This window comes from Agelaius tricolor, unplaced genomic scaffold (genome assembly GCF_023055355.1).
Source record: "Agelaius tricolor isolate 1412-34295 unplaced genomic scaffold, bAgeTri1.0.p SCAF_36, whole genome shotgun sequence".
Lineage (NCBI taxonomy): Eukaryota > Metazoa > Chordata > Aves > Passeriformes > Icteridae > Agelaius > Agelaius tricolor.
This window is the reverse complement of record NW_027269296.1, coordinates 3,022,548-3,042,862: the sequence shown is the minus strand read 5'-3', so window position 1 is coordinate 3,042,862 and position 20,315 is coordinate 3,022,548. Positions and strand designations below refer to the sequence as shown.

The following is a 20,315-nucleotide window of genomic DNA, read 5'->3' as shown; positions in this document are numbered from 1 at the left end:
CAATTGATGACACCCTGAATAACTCCCAGCATTCCCAGCTAAACGGCCTCAGTGGGGTTTAAAACACCTGACTGTTGGAATTCAGGACATCCCTCTGGCTGTCCTGGACTGCCAGGACCCCTGCCAGGGGGCTCAGGGACCCTGGTACAGAGCCCAGGACGCCTGTGGGTTTGATTATGACCCATGGAGCAAATTACCAACCTTATATGAGGATCTGCAAGCCACAAAAGTATAAGTAGAATAATAATCAGTTTGTCACGGGGTGAAAAATAGATTTTTTGAGGTTTTTAGAATGGGGGTTCAGGGGGCAAGATGGAGGAATCTGGGCGTGTCCAGCCTTTCTCCTTCTTCTTCTTGGCCTCCATCTTCTGCTGTGATGGTGGCACTTTTGGATTGGTTTAGAGTAGAAGCTCACTGTCTAACATAGGTGATAGGTATTGGGAAGTTATTGTAAATATTGTACATGTAGTTTTTAGTATAAAAGATAAATAACAACACTGCCCTGAGGGTGGCCAGAGTGCCTCTGTCTGTCCTGCTGAGTGGACCTTGGCAGGCCAGGAGAAAGAATTTTATAGATAAGAAACAATAAACAACCTTGAGAACAAGAACTGAAGAGCTCTGACTCCTTCTTCGACCGCCAGGCTGGGAAAAGAGACTTTCTAACACATCTCAGGGTCACTGTGAGCAGCTCAAGCCCCGAGAGGTGGCAAAACAGGATTTGCACAAGGCAGGTGAGCCCCAGCAGTGAACCTGTCAGGGCTGTGACCAGCAGCCCTTGAGGTGATCCTTGGACATGGAATGGCTGAGGATCTACAAGGGCTGGAGATCCATGAGGGCTGGAGACCCACAAGTGTCTGGCACAACCTTGGACACCACCCAGGAGCTGCCTGGGAATCAACGGGCTGGGAACCCAGGGTGTTCCACTGACCAGGGCGTTCAGCTCCTGGGACAATCTTGCCATGGCCACGTCCCCTTATCCTCACAGACAATAAATTTATCCTCTGGTAAAGAGACAGCACTTCCAGCTATGTGTCATTAAATAAAGGGCCTAGGGACTTTTTGCCTTTTTAAGCAGTTTATGTTATTTTAGCGAGCTGCTCCCTTGTGCACCTCCTGGGTTCTGTTTAACCAACAGCTCCCTGCTGACTCACCAGAAAATCAGAAGTCAAAACATTTTATAAATAATAAATGCTGAGTCCATTTTATTTGCCTTTTTTAACCTGTGGGGCTGATATTTTCCAAGTTGAAACATCAAAATCTATTTTAAAATGAAATCTGAGATTCTCATATAGATCTGAGATTTTCTCATAATTCCCTGACAGCAGCTGATGAACACCTGAGGAAAAAACCAGTTTTACCAGACCAGTAACAACCTCCACAACACCTGGCAATATTTCCATGCTATTATTCATCATATCTATGTATAAAAACCACGTATGTAAGGCTACACAGATAGTACTTAAAAAAAAACCCACCAAAGATACAATCTCTGTCTCAAGAAATCTGCAATACAAAGGCTCAGTCCTGTAAGATGTTGAGTGTGATAACTAAAGCCTTTACTCACTGCATTATAAATTCAATTAACTTGATAAATATTACACACATAGTGAGACATCCCCACTGCCACAGCAGTCAGAACCCTATTTCTCTATGTTAACCCAGCCTTATCTTGAAAACAGCCACATTTCCAGGGTCAAGACTGGACTTGGGAATGACAGATCAGAGTTATGACAGGATTAGCTCTGAGGATTTCCTTCTAAACACCTCATCTGCTGCAAGCTGGGGAAGGAGTATGTTGTTTAGTAAAAAACAGATTCCTAAACTAGCTTTTATAATATAAATGTCTTAAGATGGGGCTTGATCCAGTGCTAAAAGTCTGTGTGACATTTAGAACCTCCTTAATGGCAAACATTTTACCTGTTCCATGGCTGCCTCTGTGTGCCAGGTATGAGTAACAACCCAGGATCAGAAATTACCTAATAAGGCCAATCTTTTTGTCACCTTTTTCTTGTCAGCTGACTCTGACTCTCATCCTGACGCAGCCATGAGAGCGCAGCCCTGAGGAGGTGTGTTTGTGCAGAGCCAGCATCTGTCCCTCTGTTACTAAACACTAATTATTAAATTAATTACTGTAGCTCCTGCAGCAGCTAGAAGAAAGCAGAACTGTGGTGTTTGTGGCGGGTTTCATGGACATTTGCTTTTCTCACTTCCTTTGTTCTCAGGCTTGTTGGCTCCATGTGAACTGTCATGGTCGATCAGTCTATCTGCTCCTTGTCCCTGACAAAACCATAATAAAATACCCCAAAAACTGACCAAAAACCCCAAAACACTTCTTATTTTTCCCTTGCCTTCAGTGATAGCAGATTCCCACAGGGTGACTTGGAAGGAAGTGTATTACTGTAGCAGGATGTTCTACAAGTAATTGTAATTATGAAAAAAGTGCCAAATACACCCAATTGTAGATCAGAACAGGGTCCCTGACACTCACCCCAGCTCAGGGCTCTCCCTCCAGCTACTTGCAAAAGAACTACAAAACTAAATGAAGCCAAAATGGATAAAGTAGAATATTTTCATACTTGGATTGACTCTGTACTAGAATATCCCTGTATGGGCCATTCACCTTGCACTTGGACTTGATGATCCTTGTGGGTCCCTTCCAACTTCGAATATTTTGTGAAATCTGTGAAGTATGAAGTGATTTGCATCTGTTGAGTAGTTCTTCATTGATTTACGTGTTTTCAGTAAATTTTTCTGGCTTCAGAAGCCTTTATTTTCTTCCCTTAAGGAGCATTAAGCAGCAAGGTTAAGTAAAGAAGTTATTAAATAACTACATAATGAGACTAGATGACTTACAAGAGGTAAAACTTAAATCTTTTGTATGTAGAGGGAATATTCAGAAATGCAAGGGAGAAACTGAAAGAAATTGAAAGAATTTACCCAAAAGGTTCGAGCCTTCATTCACCTAACATGAGTGGGGCTGGCTCAGAGTGTCTGTACAGCAGCCAATGGAAAGTGCATGTATTTTATTCTGTAAATAGGACACTGCTGACAGTAATAGCTGTGTGTATCTAATATCCATGAGCTCGACTCGTGTGCTCTCACCGAGACACGACATGTAGCATATCACAAAGATCAAAACGAAACATAGGCTTTGTTTAACCCATGAAACAATGTGAAATGTTTTGGCAGCGGAGACTTGTCCCCACAATGTCGATAATTGACAGAGCTGTAAATCCCCGGGCACTTCACGCCCCTCCCTTCTCTTCGTCCCTCACGACCCCGCTCTGTCCCTCACGTCCCCTCTCGGTCCCTCACGTCCCGCTCGGCCTCCCACGTCCCCTCGCATCTCTTCTCGTCCCTTTCGGCCCCTCACGGTCCCTCACGTCCCTCTCGCTCCCCCTCAGTCCTTAACATCCCCTCGTGTCCCCTCATGTCCCCTCACGGTCCCGCCTCAGCCCAGGCGCGCGGAGCGCCCCCACCGCCAGGCGGCGCAATAGCGCGCGCGGGCGGGAGCCGCGATTGGTCCATGCTGAGGAGGCGTGGCTTCAGAGAACCCCGCCCAACAAGGCGGTCAGGGGCGGGGCTTATGGCGCTGTTCTGGGCAGCCATTGGGTGATCCCGGGCCGGGGCGGGGCCAGGGCAGCGCGCGAAGGCTCGAAGCGGTCCCCGGGCGGCGGGAGCGCGGGCGGGTCATGGCGGCGCTACCGGTAACAACGGAGGGTTCTGTTGAGGTGAGTCCTGCCGCTCCCCTCCGTTCAGCATGGCCGCCCGGCTGCTGACGGCGGAGGCAGCTCGCGGCTGCCCGAGGCCTTGCAGCTCCTCGGGCTGTGGCGAGGTGGAAGGCCCGGGAGGGACAGCGAGGGAGATGGCGGTTCCAGTAACTGTTCCGATACGGCGCCCATTCAGGTAGCAGTGCCGGTGGCGGAGCCAGTAGCCACCGGCCACCGCTGCCCGCCGCCCTTGATCACGGGCGGTCCCGCGCCTTCACTAGGCTCGCCCTTACTGTCAGACTACAGCTCCCAGCATGCCCCGTGCCCGCCCTGCCGGCCGCGGGACACGCTGGGAAGGCCGCGCTCAGCCGCTCTCTATGGGCGCGGTGCATGCCGGGAGGGCTGCTGGGCCCGCCGTGCCGGCTCTGAAAAAAATTATTAAAATTAATAAAATAATAAAATAACGAGTAAAAGACGTCCGGTCTGAATACGATCAGCCAATGTCAATGGTGTGCTTTTGCTGTGCAAACTCGCACGTGTACTACCCATTATGTGAATAGCGATTTGTATTGATAAATATGGTAAATATAAATAATAATAATTAACATTACTAAATATGTAAATGCCATAATTAAAATATAAGGAGAGAGCATGTGGATTTCATTGTCTGTGAGGGCTTAGCCAAGGTTTTGGAATGAATTTGGATGCCAGCAGTCAGGACTACATAAGCAATATGCTACCCCATTAAGCAATATGTTATCCCATTAAGAAAAATCGAATTTTGCTTTGTAGCTTCCACTGGAGGACTTGAACCCAGACTTGCAGAAACCCCTGGACAGTGACTCTGACAGTGGCCAGGGCAGCTGTGAGACAGCATCCCCAGGGCCCCTTGGCAAGAGCACAGCATCCTTCGAGGACCGAGGTCTGTAACATTCCCATGAATTGTTTTTCTCCAACATTACATTTTTTGTTTCATAAATACCTTTTAGGAGATTGTCACTGCTTGACCTGTAGGAATCCAAAGTCTTCTTGTTGCTCAGAATGTGGGCAGGCATCTTTAAACCTCTGAAGAGTGTTTTATGAGCTACAGAAAGAAAGACTGAATGGGATGTGTTTAATTACTTATTCACTTTTTACTTATTAGTAATTGCTTATTCACTTTCCTCCCTGTTTTGTTTAATCTATGTAGTCTGATTTTTATTACTGTTTTAAGGCAGGGCACTACCAATGAAGGATTTTCAGCTTTGCCCTTTTTTTTAAAGGTTAAAAACCTTTAACATCAATTTGGGTTAATTAAATGCTGTTCTCTGGGGAGAAGTGGATTTTTGAAAGTCGAGTTTGAAGCATGAAAGATTTTTCATGCTTCCCTGAGAAGCTCATTTGCTGTGGATGGTGATATATGTCAGATTTCATGGCTGTAAATTTGGTTGTTTGTTAATTAATTTGTTGCACTTCTTTATTTTCATGTATTTTGCCAGATTCAGAAGAAGAAATTTTTGTGCGTAAAAAAGCAAAAAACCAGAAAGTGCTTGAGGACAGTGAGAGTGAAGAGGAAGAGGATGGAGGCTCAGCTGTGCAGGAGGATGCTTTGGGTGGAGACAAGGAAAATGGGGAGGAAAAGGAGAACATTGCTGCTGAAAAGAAGAAAAAATCCCACCGGATCCTCCCAGCTCTGCTGGACAGTGATGACAGTGACACTGGGGACCCACTGCAGATTGAAAACCTTGAAACAGGCAGGAGCTCTGCCTTGCCTGAGGGTGAGCTGGGAGAGGAGAGACCCCTAAAATCTGGGAAAAAGTACAGAAAGCATAAACATAAACATGATATTGAAGAGGAGCCAGCAAAAGAAGCTGTAGCAAAATCCAGGAGGAGAAAGGACAAGGAGAAAATAATGGAGTCAATTAAACAGCTGAGGAAAGAAAAGAAGCCTGTGGCAGAGGTGGGTGTTTTGGCACAAAACCTCAGATAATTTCTCAACTAAGTTAGATATATTGTTGTTTGTGGTTATTCTGTTGCAAAGCTTCAGTGTTGTGTCCACATTCCTGAGCAGGTTTGGGATCCACAACATACAAGTCTTACCTGCAAAATCTGCAGGTCCATTTCAATTAAATTGCATTAAATTTGCAGTTTAAGGAGGTAAAAACCTAACACTTGATTATTTAATGCCCTTTTAAATTAATGTCAAAGAACCAAAGGGACCTTCTGAAAGGAATCACACAAATAATTTATTCTGGAAGCAGGTGGATGGTGGTGAGAGGTTTCCCTTCAATGACAGTGGATGTCTTCTGGATGACAAGGACCTCTTTGATAATGGCTTGGAAGAGGAGGATGATCAAGCCCTTGAGGATGAAGAGTCCCTAGAATCCATACGAGCAGCTGTGAAAAACAAAATAAAACACTACAAGGTAACAGTTGGCTGTGATACAAAAATTATTGTAAATGAACTGTCTTTCATACTGATAGAAAATAGGTTTAGATTGGATATTGGGAAGGAATTCTTCCCTGTGAGGGTGGGCAGGCCCTGGCTCAGGGTGACCAGAGCAGCTGTGGCTGCCCCTGGATCCCTGGAAGTGCCCAAGGCCAGGCTGGACAGGGCTTGGAGCAGCCTGGGACAGTGGAAGGGGCTGAAATGGGATGAACTTCAGGGTCTTTTGCAACCCAAATCATTCCATGGTTACTGGATTTAGCAGGAATTTCTACCTGAACAGATTCTAAAACTCTCTGTGACCGTGGTGGAGCTGTGCTGCTGTGGCAGAAGAGAGGAGAGCCTTCTGGATTTGTTTTTAAAGATGGAGGGATGTTGTCCTTGCAACTTAAAAAGAATTCTGGAGTAGGAGCTTTGGAATCTGCCCTTGTGTGGGGTCTGTGCTGCACTTGCTGGCTTTGCTGACCAGTGGTAGCTCTGTACAGTCATTTATTATGTGTTTGCCCTTGATAGTGCCAGTGTATTGATAGAAATCATTGAATTTCTTCTTATACCCCATAGAACAAAGAACGTTTTCCTGACAGTGAGGGCTACAAACATGTATTTGATGAGGAGAATGAGGAGCCTGTATTAAAGGAGCCAAAAAGGAAGGTGAGGTCTTCATCTTTTTAAAGCTCTGGATTGTTTGTCATGACTAAAATGGTTTTGTGTGCACAGTGTGGTTATGTTTGTTTTTTTTTTAATGGGATGCTTTATTCTGACTCCTTACTGTTTGAAAGGGAAAAATAAACTATTTAAGAAGCAGAGAAAGAGCCCCATGTTTTGTTCCCTGACTTCACAAACCTTTCTTTTCCCTTTTCTCCCCCTAAGGAGCGGAAAGCAGCACGGTTGAGTAAAGAAGCCATTAAACAACTACACAGTGAGACCCAACGACTTCTTAGAGGTAAAACTTAAATTCTTTATATGTAAAGGGGTATGAACTGTTCAGAAATTCAGAGGAGAATTTGAAAGAATTTACTCAGAAGGTTAGAGCCTCCTTTGACCTAATGTGGCTTACTGAGGGTTGAAGGGTGCAAGACTATTTTTATTGAAGGACCTGTTAAAGGTATTTTTGTAACTAATGAAAATAAAGATACTTGTTATTAAATAAAGGGCTCAGATGATGTTTTAAATCTTCTCTCACTGTTTTTCTCTGGCAGAATCATCTGTGTCTCTCCCATATCACGTGCCTGAGGCCAAAAGTATTCATGACTTCTTCAAGAGCAGACCTCGACCAGCATGTCAAGGAAATGCCATGGCCCTGCTGAAGTAAGGACTTAAACCTTCCTCATCCAATTTTTTCATAAACTTTAGGCATCTCTAGCTTTTCTTTGGAGGATAACCAAACTTTAAATCCATAAAAATAGGAAATTAGGAGAATGCCATTGCTAACATCAGGCAATGCTGCTCTCCTGACAGAGTCATACTGCTGAAGTGATCAGGGCCAGGAGTAACTCATATGAAGGAACTTGCTGATGCAGAGTTATTTTAATGGGATTTAGGCTGAACCCCAATATTTTACTTGGGCTGTGTCTTCTCTGAGTAATGTGTAGTAAAATACTGAAGCTACAGTAGTCACAAAATCCCTCAGGAATTTCATACTCTGATACTGTAACCAGTACAAAACTTTTACACTTCCTTAAGTTCTCATGAAGTTTTCCAAATTTCTGTCCTTCATCTCTTCCTACACATTAATGACAATAATTAGGAAATGGTTTATTCCTTTCAGTTTGTCCTCAGCCTTCTCTCCCTTTCACACTAACTATTGGTGGTGTGTTTCTTTCTGCCTCTTTTAGGTCCTCTAAATACCAGCTGACCCTAAATGAAGAATCTGCAGCTGTTGGGAGCTTGAGCAAGGATGGCAAAGATGGGCCAATGGAAGGTGATCAATCAGCAGCTGCTGAGCCAGAAATGAGCCTGGGCAGAGATGTTAATGCTTCTCTGACTGAGCCTCTTGCTGCTGAAGGGAGGAACTTGCCAGAGGACTGTGCTGAGCAGCCCAGGCAGGACAGGGAGGATTCTCATGCAGTTACAGAGTCTGTAACTGATGATAACACAAAGGAACAGCAGCTCTCCAACTGCCTGAGCACTGACTGTGATGAGCAAAAGGAGAGTGAAATTCCTCCAGCATCTGGAGATGCCCTCATGGAAAGAGAGGAAAGAGCACCAGGTGTACAAGGGGAAACAAAAACTCCACAAGGGGGGCCTGGGCTGGTGGCACAGCCTGAAAAAGTGAGGAAATCCAAGCTGGATAAACTTCGTGAACTGGGAATAGACCTGTCCATCCAGCCAAGAATCTGCTCTGACAAGGAATCCTTCATAAACCTCGATGAAGCTGATTCAAATAAAGGTAGCACTTGTGTTGTAGTCCTAAGCAGTGTTGATCTGAGCTTGGCTGGAAAACTCAGAAATATTTAGGTGATAGAACAGTCAGGCACATTCACTTACTAGTGTGGATTCTTTAAAATATGCTAGCAGAAATTTAGAATTGCTTGGTGGATGGGAGGCTGGGCTGGAAGTGAATTGAGGTCTTGTGGACAAATGGTAGTCAATGGTAAGATAATTTAATATTAGCTAATATCAATGAAATACAAGCTACAGCATAAATATTCTGTGATGGTTATAATTAGTTGAATAGAATAGTTTTGCCAATATTTTAGTATTCAAGATTTAGCTTTTAAACTATCCTTTTTAAAACTTAGCTTTAAACTAAACTTTGGGGGCAAGAAATGCTCAAGACCTACTCTTTTAACAGTCAGTGCTTTTCCATGCTATCACATTGATTTAATTAATATGTGTTTCAAGAACTAGAAGCCCTGAAAGCACGTTTCTTGAAGCACACTCTCCAGACATCGAAATCCAAAGGCGAACGGGCCATAAATATGAACATTATCCGTAAGGAAACAACATCTGATGGGAAGGAGGAGCTGAGAGCAGATGTGGTGCCAGCAGTTTTGGCTGCAGAGAGCCTGGAGGAAGCAGTCCACAAAAAGCCAGGTTGGTGGGGGAGAAGAAGAGACAAGGATTGAATTGGAAAACACAGCATGAGAGGAAAATGTTTCTCAATGCTGCCCTACAGAATACAGGTGGAAGGATCTTCTTCTGTAAGATTACTGGGTATGTTCCCAGTAATATCCCCCTAATGGATAGCCCTCTTTAAATTAACAAATTCTTGGTGGACCACTGAAACAGCAGTGGCCTGTGTAGGACAGCCTCAGTCAGATCTTTGTGATTAATTCCTTGGATTTTTCCTGGTTCCATGAGAAGCTGTGGCTGCCCCATCCCTGTAAGTGTCCGAGCACAGGCTGGACAGGGCTTGGAGCAACCTGGTCTAGTGGAGAGTGTTCCTGCCCATGGCAGTGGTGGAAAGGGGTGCACTTCAAGGTCTCTTCCAACCCAAACCCTTCCCTGAATCTTCTCCTGTGCAGGTGAAAAGCTGCAGGCCCTGAAGGCCAAGCTGCAGGAGGCCATGAAGCTCCGCAGGACCGAGGAGCGGCAGAAGCGGCACGCACTGTTTAAGCTGGACAATGAGGAGATGCTGGAGGAGGAGGAGGAGGAAGAAGAGATGACAGATGAGTCTGAGGAGGAAGAAGAAGAAGAAGAAGAAGGTGATCATGAGGTCTGTATGCAGCATTTTTCCATAACCTCATCAGCATCTCTGTTCTGCTTCCTCTCCCCTGTGGAATGGGACTTTGGTACACTACTGACTGGGGGAATTGCTAAGAATTCCTCCTAGAAGCTAAAAAATTCTATACTTGGCATATTCAGGATTTGGATTGTCTAACCTTGAACTCATGAGTATTTTCTCTATTTATCTAAACACTATAAAATCAAATAGAAGTGTTTAAAAGGTTTTGATGCCCTTTTCCCTTTTTATAAATCCTTGGCTCGTTGCTGGCAGGGCCAAACAGCTCACGTGCCTCATCTGGGGTAGGATTTGCCATGACCATAATCATTATCTGTGATGTGTTTTGGGGATGTTTTTTAGAATTCAGAATTTCTCCTTGATGAAGCAGAGGAAGATAATGAAGATACAGAAGAGAAACACACCGAAGATTGTGATAAAGAAAGTGACAAAGAATCCATTGATGGAGAGAAGCTGGAGAAATCTGAACATGGTGATTCTGTTCTAAAACATCCTTCAACAGAGTCTACATTGATGCTTTTTAAGGACAGCTCCTCAAAAATGGGGTAAATAATCCATGCCTTAAAAGTGATGACTGAGAAATTTTAAATTTGATCAGCATGTGTAGTTTTTTAATTTAAAGTGCCTTTTGTAAGTATTTTTGTGTTCCTTTGTTTTGTTTTTATTTGCAATTATATAAATTTAAGTCCTAAATTTATTAGCAAATATCTTTTATGAATTGCAGATATTCTCTTCCTGATGAAAAACTGGAAATGGAAGAAACTGTAGACAAAGGACCTAACAAGTTAGGTAAAGTAGAATTATTGCCCTAGATAATTGTTGGGTTTTTTTTTAATTTAGCATATGTAAAAGTTTCTATTTAAGACTGGTATTCAGTATTTCTGTTATTTCATCACCTGTATATAGTTATATAGTATGGTATAGTTTTAAAAGTTTAGATTGGTGAAAAAACGGGTGGGCTTGAAAAAACTAGAGGGAAAAATACTGTTCAAAATAATACTGGAAGAAATATAAAATGTCAGAAAAGTAAAAAAGTGTAATATGCACCCTGTGAGAAGAAGGAAATCCAACATGATCACAAAATGAATTTTTAGCAAGGTGTCAGTGTTGCAAAATATTATATTGAGGTTTTGCTGGATTACACACACAGAAAAAATTAAGCACTATATTTTTTTTTTTTATTTCCAGAGGATGATGATTCATTTTCTCTACCAGCACTGCCAAAGGAGAACAGCCACAACAGCAGCTTTGAGTTCATTGGCTCCATGATCCCATCCTACCAGCCCTGTAACAAGCAGGCCTCGAGGGGAGGGAGCTTCTTCCCTGCAGCAGGGGGGTTCAGGTCACCCTCCCCAGGATTCTTCAAAACAAGTTTTATCAGCTCTGCTTCCAAGGTGAGATTCTCCTGGTCATGTCTTATACTAACACAGTGGGAAGTAAATAAATGTATTTTATCCTGATGGTCAGAGCTATCAAAAGAATCAACCCAGATAAATGCTTTGGTATCAGTGAGATTTCAGAAGAGCAAACTGCCCCTTGGGTTTGTGTCCACAATGGAATGGATAAAAATGGCATTATAAAACTTATATACTAAAGCATTAAAGAAATGATGCTATAATCTGGCTTTTATATCTAAAATACATGCATCATAAATTTGGTTTTAAGAATGCTTACATAGGCTACACAACATCTGATAGCAGTGAACTCCTGTGGTGTAATGGAGCAGTGTGGACATAATTTGACTCCTGCATGGTTTGGGTTGGAAGGAACCTCAAAGTTCATCTCATCCCACCCTGTGCCATGTGCAGGGACACCTTCCACTGTCCCAGGGTGCTCCAAGCCCCATCCAACCTGGCCAGGAACACTCAGGGATGGGGCAGCCACAACTTTCTCTGTTCCTTCCAACGCATTTAAATTTAAGCTTGCTAAACAACTTCTATATTTTTGTATTCCCTTGACTAGAGCTCAGGAAAGACCTCTGAGCCTTCTCTGCCCATAGAAGATTCCCAGGACCTCTATAATGCCTCTCCTGAGCCCAAGAGTTTATTTCCAGGGGCTGGGGAGTCAAGATTTCAGTTTTCCCTGGAAGATGACACTCAAAGCCAGCTGCTTGATGCAGATGGGTGAGTGATGGTTGTAAAGGATGGTGTTTAACAGAAATAAGATGTGCAGACCAGCAAGATTTTTCTAACTACAGCCTTTCTTTCAGGTTCTTGAATGTTGGACAACACAGGAACAAATACCAATCCTCAAAGCATCAGCTGCCACTGGCCAGCATGGATGAGAATGCCATGGATGCCAACATGGATGAGTTACTGGACCTGTGTTCTGGACAGTTCAGCAGCCAAGCTGAGCACGTGCCAAACACCAGCAGCACCAAAAAGCAGAACATGGAGGAGCTGCTTAATCTTTGTTCAGGGAAATTCGTGTCTCAGAGTATGTCCTGAATTCTTTTCTCAGAGAATGTCCTGAATTCTTTTGCTGGTTACTTGATTTAGAAATTTTTAGCTGAGGTGACTTCAAGTCTGGGTGCTGATGCCACATGTGGAGTTTTGTCTTTGTTGGGAGCATTTGCAGTTTTATTTCTGGGGTGTTCTCTGACACTTCAAGAGCAGAAATAATTTAAATAAGTTGCATCTTACTTCTTTCTGTAGCAGGTTCTCCAACATGGGCTTCTTCAGTGTCTTCCAAGGCAGAAAAAGACAGTGACATAGAAGATCCAATGGCAGAGGCTCTGGAGCTCTGCTCAGGCTCCTTTCCCACAGACAGGTTAGCATTGCTCTCCTAAAATTTACAGAAGTTAACTCTGGTAACTGTCCTGTTTCACTCTTAGAAGTGTTTTCTTGTTTAACATCAATTTGCTGTCAGTGAAAGTGTGCTTTGTTTTGGAGGTGAAAGGGAGGAATATTGCAAATTGCTCAGCAATTACTCTCTAATGGGCAGCATCAACTGTTTCCCACAGCTACTGTGAAGGGGAATCCTTTGTCTTACACTGATAGTGAAAGAAACAGTGAAGAACTTTCATTAAACTGAGAAAAGATGATTAAAAGTGGGACTTTTTGGAGTCTGTTCTGGGCTGTTGCCAAGCTGCCATAACAAAGTTGGATACTTGGAGTTTTTTATTGACTAAATTGCAGAGTGTAGGGCTGCCTGACAAAAGGATAGTGGGGCTTAATAAGTGGGAATGCTAAGGGGATCCAAGAGGAATTTGAGAGGAGGAAACAAATTGGAAAAATTAGTGCTTGTCCCATGGTTTCTGCAAGTGAAGACCTGAAGTCTTAAAATATCGACTCACATGGGGATTTGAGGCAGTTATTGCTAAATGCTGCTGGCAGATTGGAGCTCTGAGCACTCCCAGGGAATTGCTTGATAGCAGCTGAGGTGGGTGTTGAAATTTTGCCTTGGTTTACTGGAGGTAAAATGAAAATGCCTTTCTCCCATTTGTGTTTTCCCTAGGGAAGAGGAAGAAGAGGAGGAGCAAGAAGAACTTGGTGGTTTTCAGCTTTTAACAGATGATGAGGCCTGTGCAAGTGAAGAGGTGTGAACTGATGGAGCCAGGCAGCTGCTGGATAAAATGGATAAAATCCCATTTATCTTTCTAGGTTTTTAATATATCCATCAATGCAAAGTACCACAACTTCCCTAACAAGGGAACTACTGAAACATCTTTCAGAGCAAACTTTGGATCACTTAAAAGATCTCTTTAATATAATGATACAGTGAAAAAGGCAAATCCTCTGAAATATGCCTCATGTTTTAGTGTCTTGTTAATTGAAGAACACACAAATCTGTCATTACAAAGCAATCCACTCTGAGAAATTTCTTATTTCTGGAAACTTTCTCTTTGACAGGATGAAAAAGGTGAAGATAGTGCTGCTGAAGAAGCAGAAGTGAGTGATGAAGAAGAAGAACTGCTGAGACATAGACCAGGCTTAAAGAAAAAACTGTAATTATTTTTTAAAATCTTAATTACCAGAGAAAATAGAATATTAACAGCACTAGAAGTTTAGTTTGGAATTATTCCCTCTCTAGCAGATGTTTATATGGTCTGGTTTTTTACTTTGGAGCTATCATATTACATGAATTTAACTGTGTCACTTGTGGCTTATAGATGATTTCCATTATGTATGGAAATCAAAAAGCCACAATAAAAGCAGTGCAGCATTTTTTTTTTTTGACCAAAAAAAGGGATGCAAGAATATTGTTGTCATTCCTCATGTCTTAAGATCTTATTTGTTCTAGCAAGAAAAACCCAGAGTTGACAGTTATTGCCATCATCTTTGCAATCTGGTGGATGACAATGGTTTGGGGTGGTACATGATGCCAGGCTATGTGTGTAAATGTGCAAGAACTCAAGGCTTGGTCTTTCCAAAAATTACATGAGAAATTAGGATACATCCTTAGGAAATGTGTTCATTTTAGGTCAAAAGAGAAATCTTGCTTTCAGAAGATTTGTGTGATGGCTGTTTTGCTCCCAAACTGAACTCTTTTGACATTTTTCCTAGAAAACTGCAAGATTTCATGGAAGAGGAGGCAGAGCTGTCGGGGAGTGATGTGGGAAGTGAGGATGAGTATGACGGTGAAGACCTGAACGAATACGAAGAAGAGATTATCGACGAGGAGCTCCCAAACGACGCAGAATTAGGAAACCAAATACAGAAATTCCACATGTCAGTGCCATTCTCAGCAGGTTTTTGGGTGTGTAAGGCCCTGGCCAAGCTGGCCTAACCTGTCCCTGTCCCCTGTGCTGGCAGGAAGGCCATGCTGGACGATGACAAGCGGCAGCTCCGCCTGTACCAGGAGCGGTACCTGCTGGATGGGGACCTGCACAGCGACGGCCCGGGCAGGACCAGGAGGTTCAGATGGAAAAACATAGGTGACCTGTCACAGACACAGTTTATGAAAAGTCTTTTCCTTAGGGTTTTTTTCTCCTGAGAAGCTGAGAGGCCTCAGGAACAAAGTGCAAACAATGGTTATCTGCTGCTGTGGAATGCAACAGGTGCATCTGGGATTGGGCTCATGTGGTTGTTTCTAATTAATGGCCAATCACAGCCCAGCTGGCTCGGACTCTGAGAGTCACAAGCTTTTGTTATCATTCCATTCTTTTTCCTATTCCTTTTTTCTATTCTTTTAGTATAGTTTTAATATAATATATATCATAAAATAATAAATCAGCCTTCTAAACATGGAGTCAGATCCTCATCTCTTCCCTCTTCCTGGGACCCCTGTGAACACCACCACAGTGACCCATGATCCAGAGTTCAGGGAGGGGGAGAAAGATTGAAAACAGAGCTTGTGTGTGTGTGTGTGTGTGAAGTAGCACTTTGTGGTCCTCAATAAAATATTTCAGGAATAAGTTGGGGAGAGATGATTCTGGGGTTTTTTTGTTTGGTTGGGGGTTTTTTTGCCTTGCTTGTTTGATTTGCTTTGGGGTTTTTTTGGTTGTTGTTTTTTACTAGCCTCCCTTTTCAAAACTGATAGCTGACTGTCTTGTTTTGTTGCCTAGATTTTGCTTCACAGATGGACTTGTTTCAGAGAGATTCAGATAACGAGGAGGAGAATGAAGAGTTTGATGAGACAGAAGTGAAGTGGAGGAAGGAGCGATTTGAGCGAGAGCAGTGGCTCCGTGAGCAGGTAGGGTGAGCAGCTGGAAGGGCTTGCTCAGTCTCTGTATCATTGCTGGATGTGAAATTGTTCATTCCTCAAGTTAAACTTCAGTATTAGGTCAGATTTCTCAGCTGAATGTGATGCTGTTCATTAATAGAACCAGGATGATGAAGTATCTTAAGAAATTACAATAACTTCTTACAGTAGAAAGTAAATAAAATTAATTTACATAAAGAAAATTACTTAAAATACTGAATGAAATGTCCATTTGTAATATGAAATTTTTCAATTGTCTTCTCTCTGCTACAGAAGGAAAAAAACAAAGAGCAGGAGGAAGAGGAAGAAATTGGTGGAGACAGCGAATTCATGAAGCTGGCAAAAAAGGTGACTGCCAAGTCCCTGCAGAAGAAAGGTGAGTTTGATTTTTATTGAAGTGACAAGAAAAGAGGAGGGGAAAAGAGCTCAAAAACTGATCTTTCCCCCATGTCTCTGCCAGCCAGCCCAGCAGTGGTGGCACAAGGCTCAGCTCTGTTACCCAGGAACCCATTTGAAGCCTTCAGACCTGCCAGTGACATCCAGGTGGGTACCAGTCCTCAAAAATGGCATTTCCCAACACAGCCAAGTCAGCTGCCCCTGAATTCTGGGCACTCCTGATTTGTGTTGTAATGTGTGAGCAGAGAGTAGAGTTTCAGTGAGCAACCTGCCTTGTTTCCTGAGAGTGGTTTAATGCAGCTTTTCTTTGCCTTTCAGATAAAAAATGGGTCACTCTTGAACAGACCTAAAGCTGTCCTTCAGAAGCTGGCAGCAATGTCAGATCTTAATCCAAATGCCCCTCGAAATTCAAGGAATTTTGTCTTCCATACACTTTCACCAGAGAAGAGTGAAGAGGCAAAGGAGAAATCAAAACCTCAGGTAAAGATTTGGGTAGCAGGTGCTGCCAGTTGTGCAGATGATTTGAATATACAGGCACTGAAATCTGTCAAGCAGTTGAGAGCTCTGCTGTCTTAAATATTTGGTATGAGAGCACACAGGGAATATTTCTCTAATAACTCAGAATTTAAACTTTTTTTTTTGGACATGTTGTAAATTTTAATGTATTTGACTGCCCTTAGGTGAAGAAGAGAGGCCCTTCTGCAGTGATAACATCAGCAGCAAAGCGGCCCAGGGTAGAGAGCTCAGAGGAATCCAGTCAAAGCAGAAGCATTTTCCAGTATTTGGAGAGCTGAATATTCCTGCTTGGAGCCAGAGATTGTCTCCCCTTTGCCAGCTGCAGTTTATTTTGCCAATCTGCCAGAAATCACCAGCCAAGGAAACAAATGGGTGCCACCACCTCATTCACAAGTTCCAGTAATTTCCAGGCACTGGTTTTGTGCTTTGTTTTTTCTCAGTCCTCTGTGGCAAATGTGAGCACAAAATCCATTCCTGGTTTGGAATGAAATGCTGTCTTGATCTTTCCCAAGCATTAAGGAAACTTCCACTACTGTGGGCTGTCCTCACAGGTGCTGCAGAGGTATCAGTTCCACCTGGAAATGCCATTGGTGTGACAAGGAAATACCTCAGGTAACTGAAAGCACAATAAAGGAGGAATTTCTGCAGCTCTGGGAGAGAATGAAGCAGTGTTGGCCATGGCAGGACACTTGTTTACAATTGCAGCACAAAGTTTTAGCTGTGGCTCCCTCCAGTGTCTTATTTTTAATGTTGAGCATTTATTAAGCTTCTCCTTTTTAGAAGCTCTAATTTATCCTTGAAATGTTTACTTTGTGGGAAAGGTCCCAGTCTCTTCTGAGGCAATATGAGAAGGGTTTCTTTCCAAGGTTTTATTACTGCTGATGTCCTTAAACTTACAGATGGATGTGTGTGTGGAGAGGGAAGAACGTGAGAGACGTGTGGGAGAGGAGAAGGTCTGGGGGGGTTTATTTGCATTGCTGGGGTTGCTTTGGTTTGCCCAACTCCAGGCTATCTTTAACCATGCATTCTGTTGTTTTCATGCACTCATCCAAGAGAAACCATCCATTGCTGAGCAGCCAGTAAGGAAAGGGCTGCTCTAGAATGAGGGAATTTATAAGGAGCTGTCATTCACAACTATTCTAAACAGTGTGACAGAAACATGAGCCAGTGTCCAGCATTCCTGATGTTTCTGATCACAAGCTGAAGGTGTTGGAGAGCAGATATTGGTACCACAGGGTCCTGCTCTAAAACTAAACCTTCTCTGGGAGTGGATGTCACATACCTGAGGTGCTGACCCCGTTGCAGAAATGTCTGAGCTGTAAATTTTGTAACATCTTGAGCACATGCCTGATGTGCTGTGTGTAAAATATTTTATTGTACAGTATGTTATAAAGAATTATGGTACTAATTGAAGTGCAACTTTACAATAAAACATGGTTTTAATTTTGGAGGCAGTTATAATTAATTTATGGGATTTTGCTCATGTCTTGGGGTTTTCCCCCCAAATGTTTTTTATTTCTGTCTGTCTGTTTTTTCATTGCTGCCTTTTTTTTTGTAGCCACAACTCAGCCCTTCACTAGGAACAGCTGCAATAATATTGGAATACAACAAAAACAACCCCTTGTGTTTATTGGAGGGTGGATTTTCAACTCCTCAAGTCTTCCACTTGGGTTTGCACAAAATTCTTGGCCTGAAGAATATGGTTTTTTCCTGCTTCAATAGTTTGGGATTTTTTAGTTCCTAGACAAAACTTTCTTTATCCTGGTCTTAAGAAGTGTCTCTTTCAGGTCAGTGCAGCAATTCTAATGATTGGTGTACCTGGATTTGGGATTGGAGGTTTAGGGAAAAGGAATGACCTTTCCTTCCTCGTTATCAGACTTTTCTTGAAGGACCATGTAACTGAAAGATTTCTGAACACTCACTTCATTCTTTATCAGTGTTTCACTGATATGAAAGGTGAACTAATTCAGCCCAGCTTTGTTGGGCAAAAACATTCAAGCTCCAAATTTGGGCATTTTCCCAGGATTTTGCTCCTGCTCTGCCACTAGAGTGCAGCAAGAGAATGTGCTTGCTCTGGCACAGGGGCAAAGCAAAATCATTAAAGCTTAAACTGTGTCTTGACTCCAGGGGAAATTCTTGCAGTTTTCCATGCTCTGGCATTGCAAGGGATTAAATTTATAGAGACCTATAATTGCCACATTTTTGCATTAGAAAGTGGTAGTTTGAGGAGCACCTTTAGAGGATTGGCTGGGTCCTGGTGGTTTCCTGGCTTCTCCTCAGCACATGCTACTAGCCATAATTATGGCTTTTATTTTGCTTTCCCTGTAGAATTTTCCCTTTAAAATACGTTTCCCTTGTTCCAGAGCCAAGGGTAGAAAAATACCATTGAGCCTGAAAAGCTTGTAAATTGAAATACATGGAAGGGGAAGGTTTCTGGCTGCATTTCCCCCACAACTTTGCAGTAGTTCAGGGTTTGTCAGTTGCTGCTGGAAGCTCTGCATTGAGCCCTAAAAATTCCTTGCCTGGGAGCCTATTCCATGGGAGGGAATTGGAGGAGGCCAAGGACAGGTTCTGTGGGAGCTGGAATATCAAGGAATATCCCATCCATCTCCTGGCTCCAGCTTTTCCAGGGCTGCCCCTCTGCTCCTGTCTGGCACATTAACTCAGCTTTGCCTTCTCATTTTCAGGTATTGATTCAGCTCTCCCCTCCTGGCATGGATGTGAGGCTGCTGTGCTAACAGGGACAAAAATCTTCCCCATTGCTGCTGGAAGTGCCAGGGGTGGGCTGGGAAGGAGGGAATGGCTCGGGGTGGGGATGAGGGTCCTGCATCCAGGCACTGCTGCAGCTCAGCCTCAGCAGAAGCTGCTCAAAGGTTGGACTTGATGATCCTGGAGGCCTTTTCCAACCTCAGTGATGCTGTGAATGGTGTCTGCAGGGCTCTCCTGGGCTGAAGGAAGAGCTGATTCCACTTCTTCCATTTCCCTCTCTTTTTTTTGCCCTAAGTTGCCTTGGGATAACTCAGAGTTACAGCTGAGTGCTGTGATTGGTGATGTTTGGGTGGGACTTTGGTGCAGAAGTGGCTGCAGCCTGAGATTTTCATCTGAGTTGGGTAGCTCTAATAATAACAACACCTCTCTGTGCCTCAGTTTCCCTTTCCCACAGGAGGAATAAAACCCATGAGCTCTGAGTTCCTGATCCTTGACTGCACCGCAGGAACCTTGATAAGAGCAGTGCTGCTAATGCACAACATTTCCTGCTGAGTTTGCAGACAGAATGAGCTTTTGGGAACCCAAATGATAATGGAGAATTTTTTTAAAAAGGACTTAAAAGCAGAGGGAGGAGCAGCCCTAGGTGTGTGGTAAAGGTTGACATTGCAGACACGTTCATAATCCCAGCTCCCGCCGCTGCACGGCTCCTCGGGGCTCAAGGCACTCACTGAATTATGTTTTCTTTCCCTTTTTTGCCAAGAGACTGAAAAGGGGAGAGAAAAAAAACTATTTGTTTGTCTTGTCTAATTTAATTTATGTTATTTATCAAATAGACAGGTTATTTGGGAAACCAGATGGACCCAGGCTAAAATCATCTGTATTTCCAACATGTGAAAAATTATGTTGGAGTGGACACATAAAAAGCAGCATGGAGCAGGTTTGGTGAGCACTCACCATGTGAGCTCTGCACCTCATCTGTCCTGGGCCTCTAATCAGTTGTCCCAGACCCATTATGAGGGTTAAAGGACAAAAAGACCCCCAGGCACCCACGGGGGTGTCTTCCAGAGCAGCCATGTCACAGTTATTTACCCTCCCTGGCTTTCACTCTGCTCACTGACTGGGGCATCCCTTGCTCAGGGATGGATGGGGTGGGTTTTTGGGCCTAAATAAATATTTTAGTTGGGTTTGGGAGCAGAGCAGGTGATGGTTTTTGGTGTCTGTTTTTTTTTTC

At 43.4% G+C, this 20,315-nt stretch overlaps 1 protein-coding gene across 4 annotated transcripts; it reads left to right on the top strand.

Annotated features, from left to right (window-relative positions):
* Nucleotides 1–3,569: 3,569 nt before the first annotated feature.
* CLSPN (claspin) lies at nt 3,570–17,823 on the top strand. 4 transcript variants are annotated; one of them, XM_071453137.1, is made up of 25 exons: nt 3,570–3,731; nt 4,503–4,632; nt 5,189–5,649; nt 5,951–6,115; nt 6,697–6,786; nt 7,006–7,078; nt 7,335–7,443; nt 7,971–8,524; nt 8,980–9,171; nt 9,603–9,793; nt 10,163–10,365; nt 10,545–10,609; nt 11,009–11,214; nt 11,783–11,943; nt 12,030–12,256; nt 12,475–12,589; nt 13,277–13,358; nt 13,672–13,766; nt 14,326–14,490; nt 14,575–14,696; nt 15,327–15,454; nt 15,737–15,839; nt 15,924–16,006; nt 16,178–16,339; nt 16,540–17,823. In XM_071453137.1, exons 1-25 carry the CDS (start codon nt 3,693–3,695, stop codon nt 16,651–16,653), a joined length of 4,035 nt encoding a protein of 1,344 aa, XP_071309238.1. In that variant the 5' UTR covers nt 3,570–3,692; the 3' UTR covers nt 16,654–17,823. The 4 variants fall into 4 exon arrangements, with proteins under 4 accessions (XP_071309238.1, XP_071309239.1, XP_071309237.1 ...); XM_071453138.1 differs by having other exon boundaries at nt 5,948–6,115; nt 12,478–12,589; XM_071453136.1 differs by having other exon boundaries at nt 5,948–6,115.
* The last annotated feature ends 2,492 nt before the right edge of the window (nt 17,824–20,315 follow it).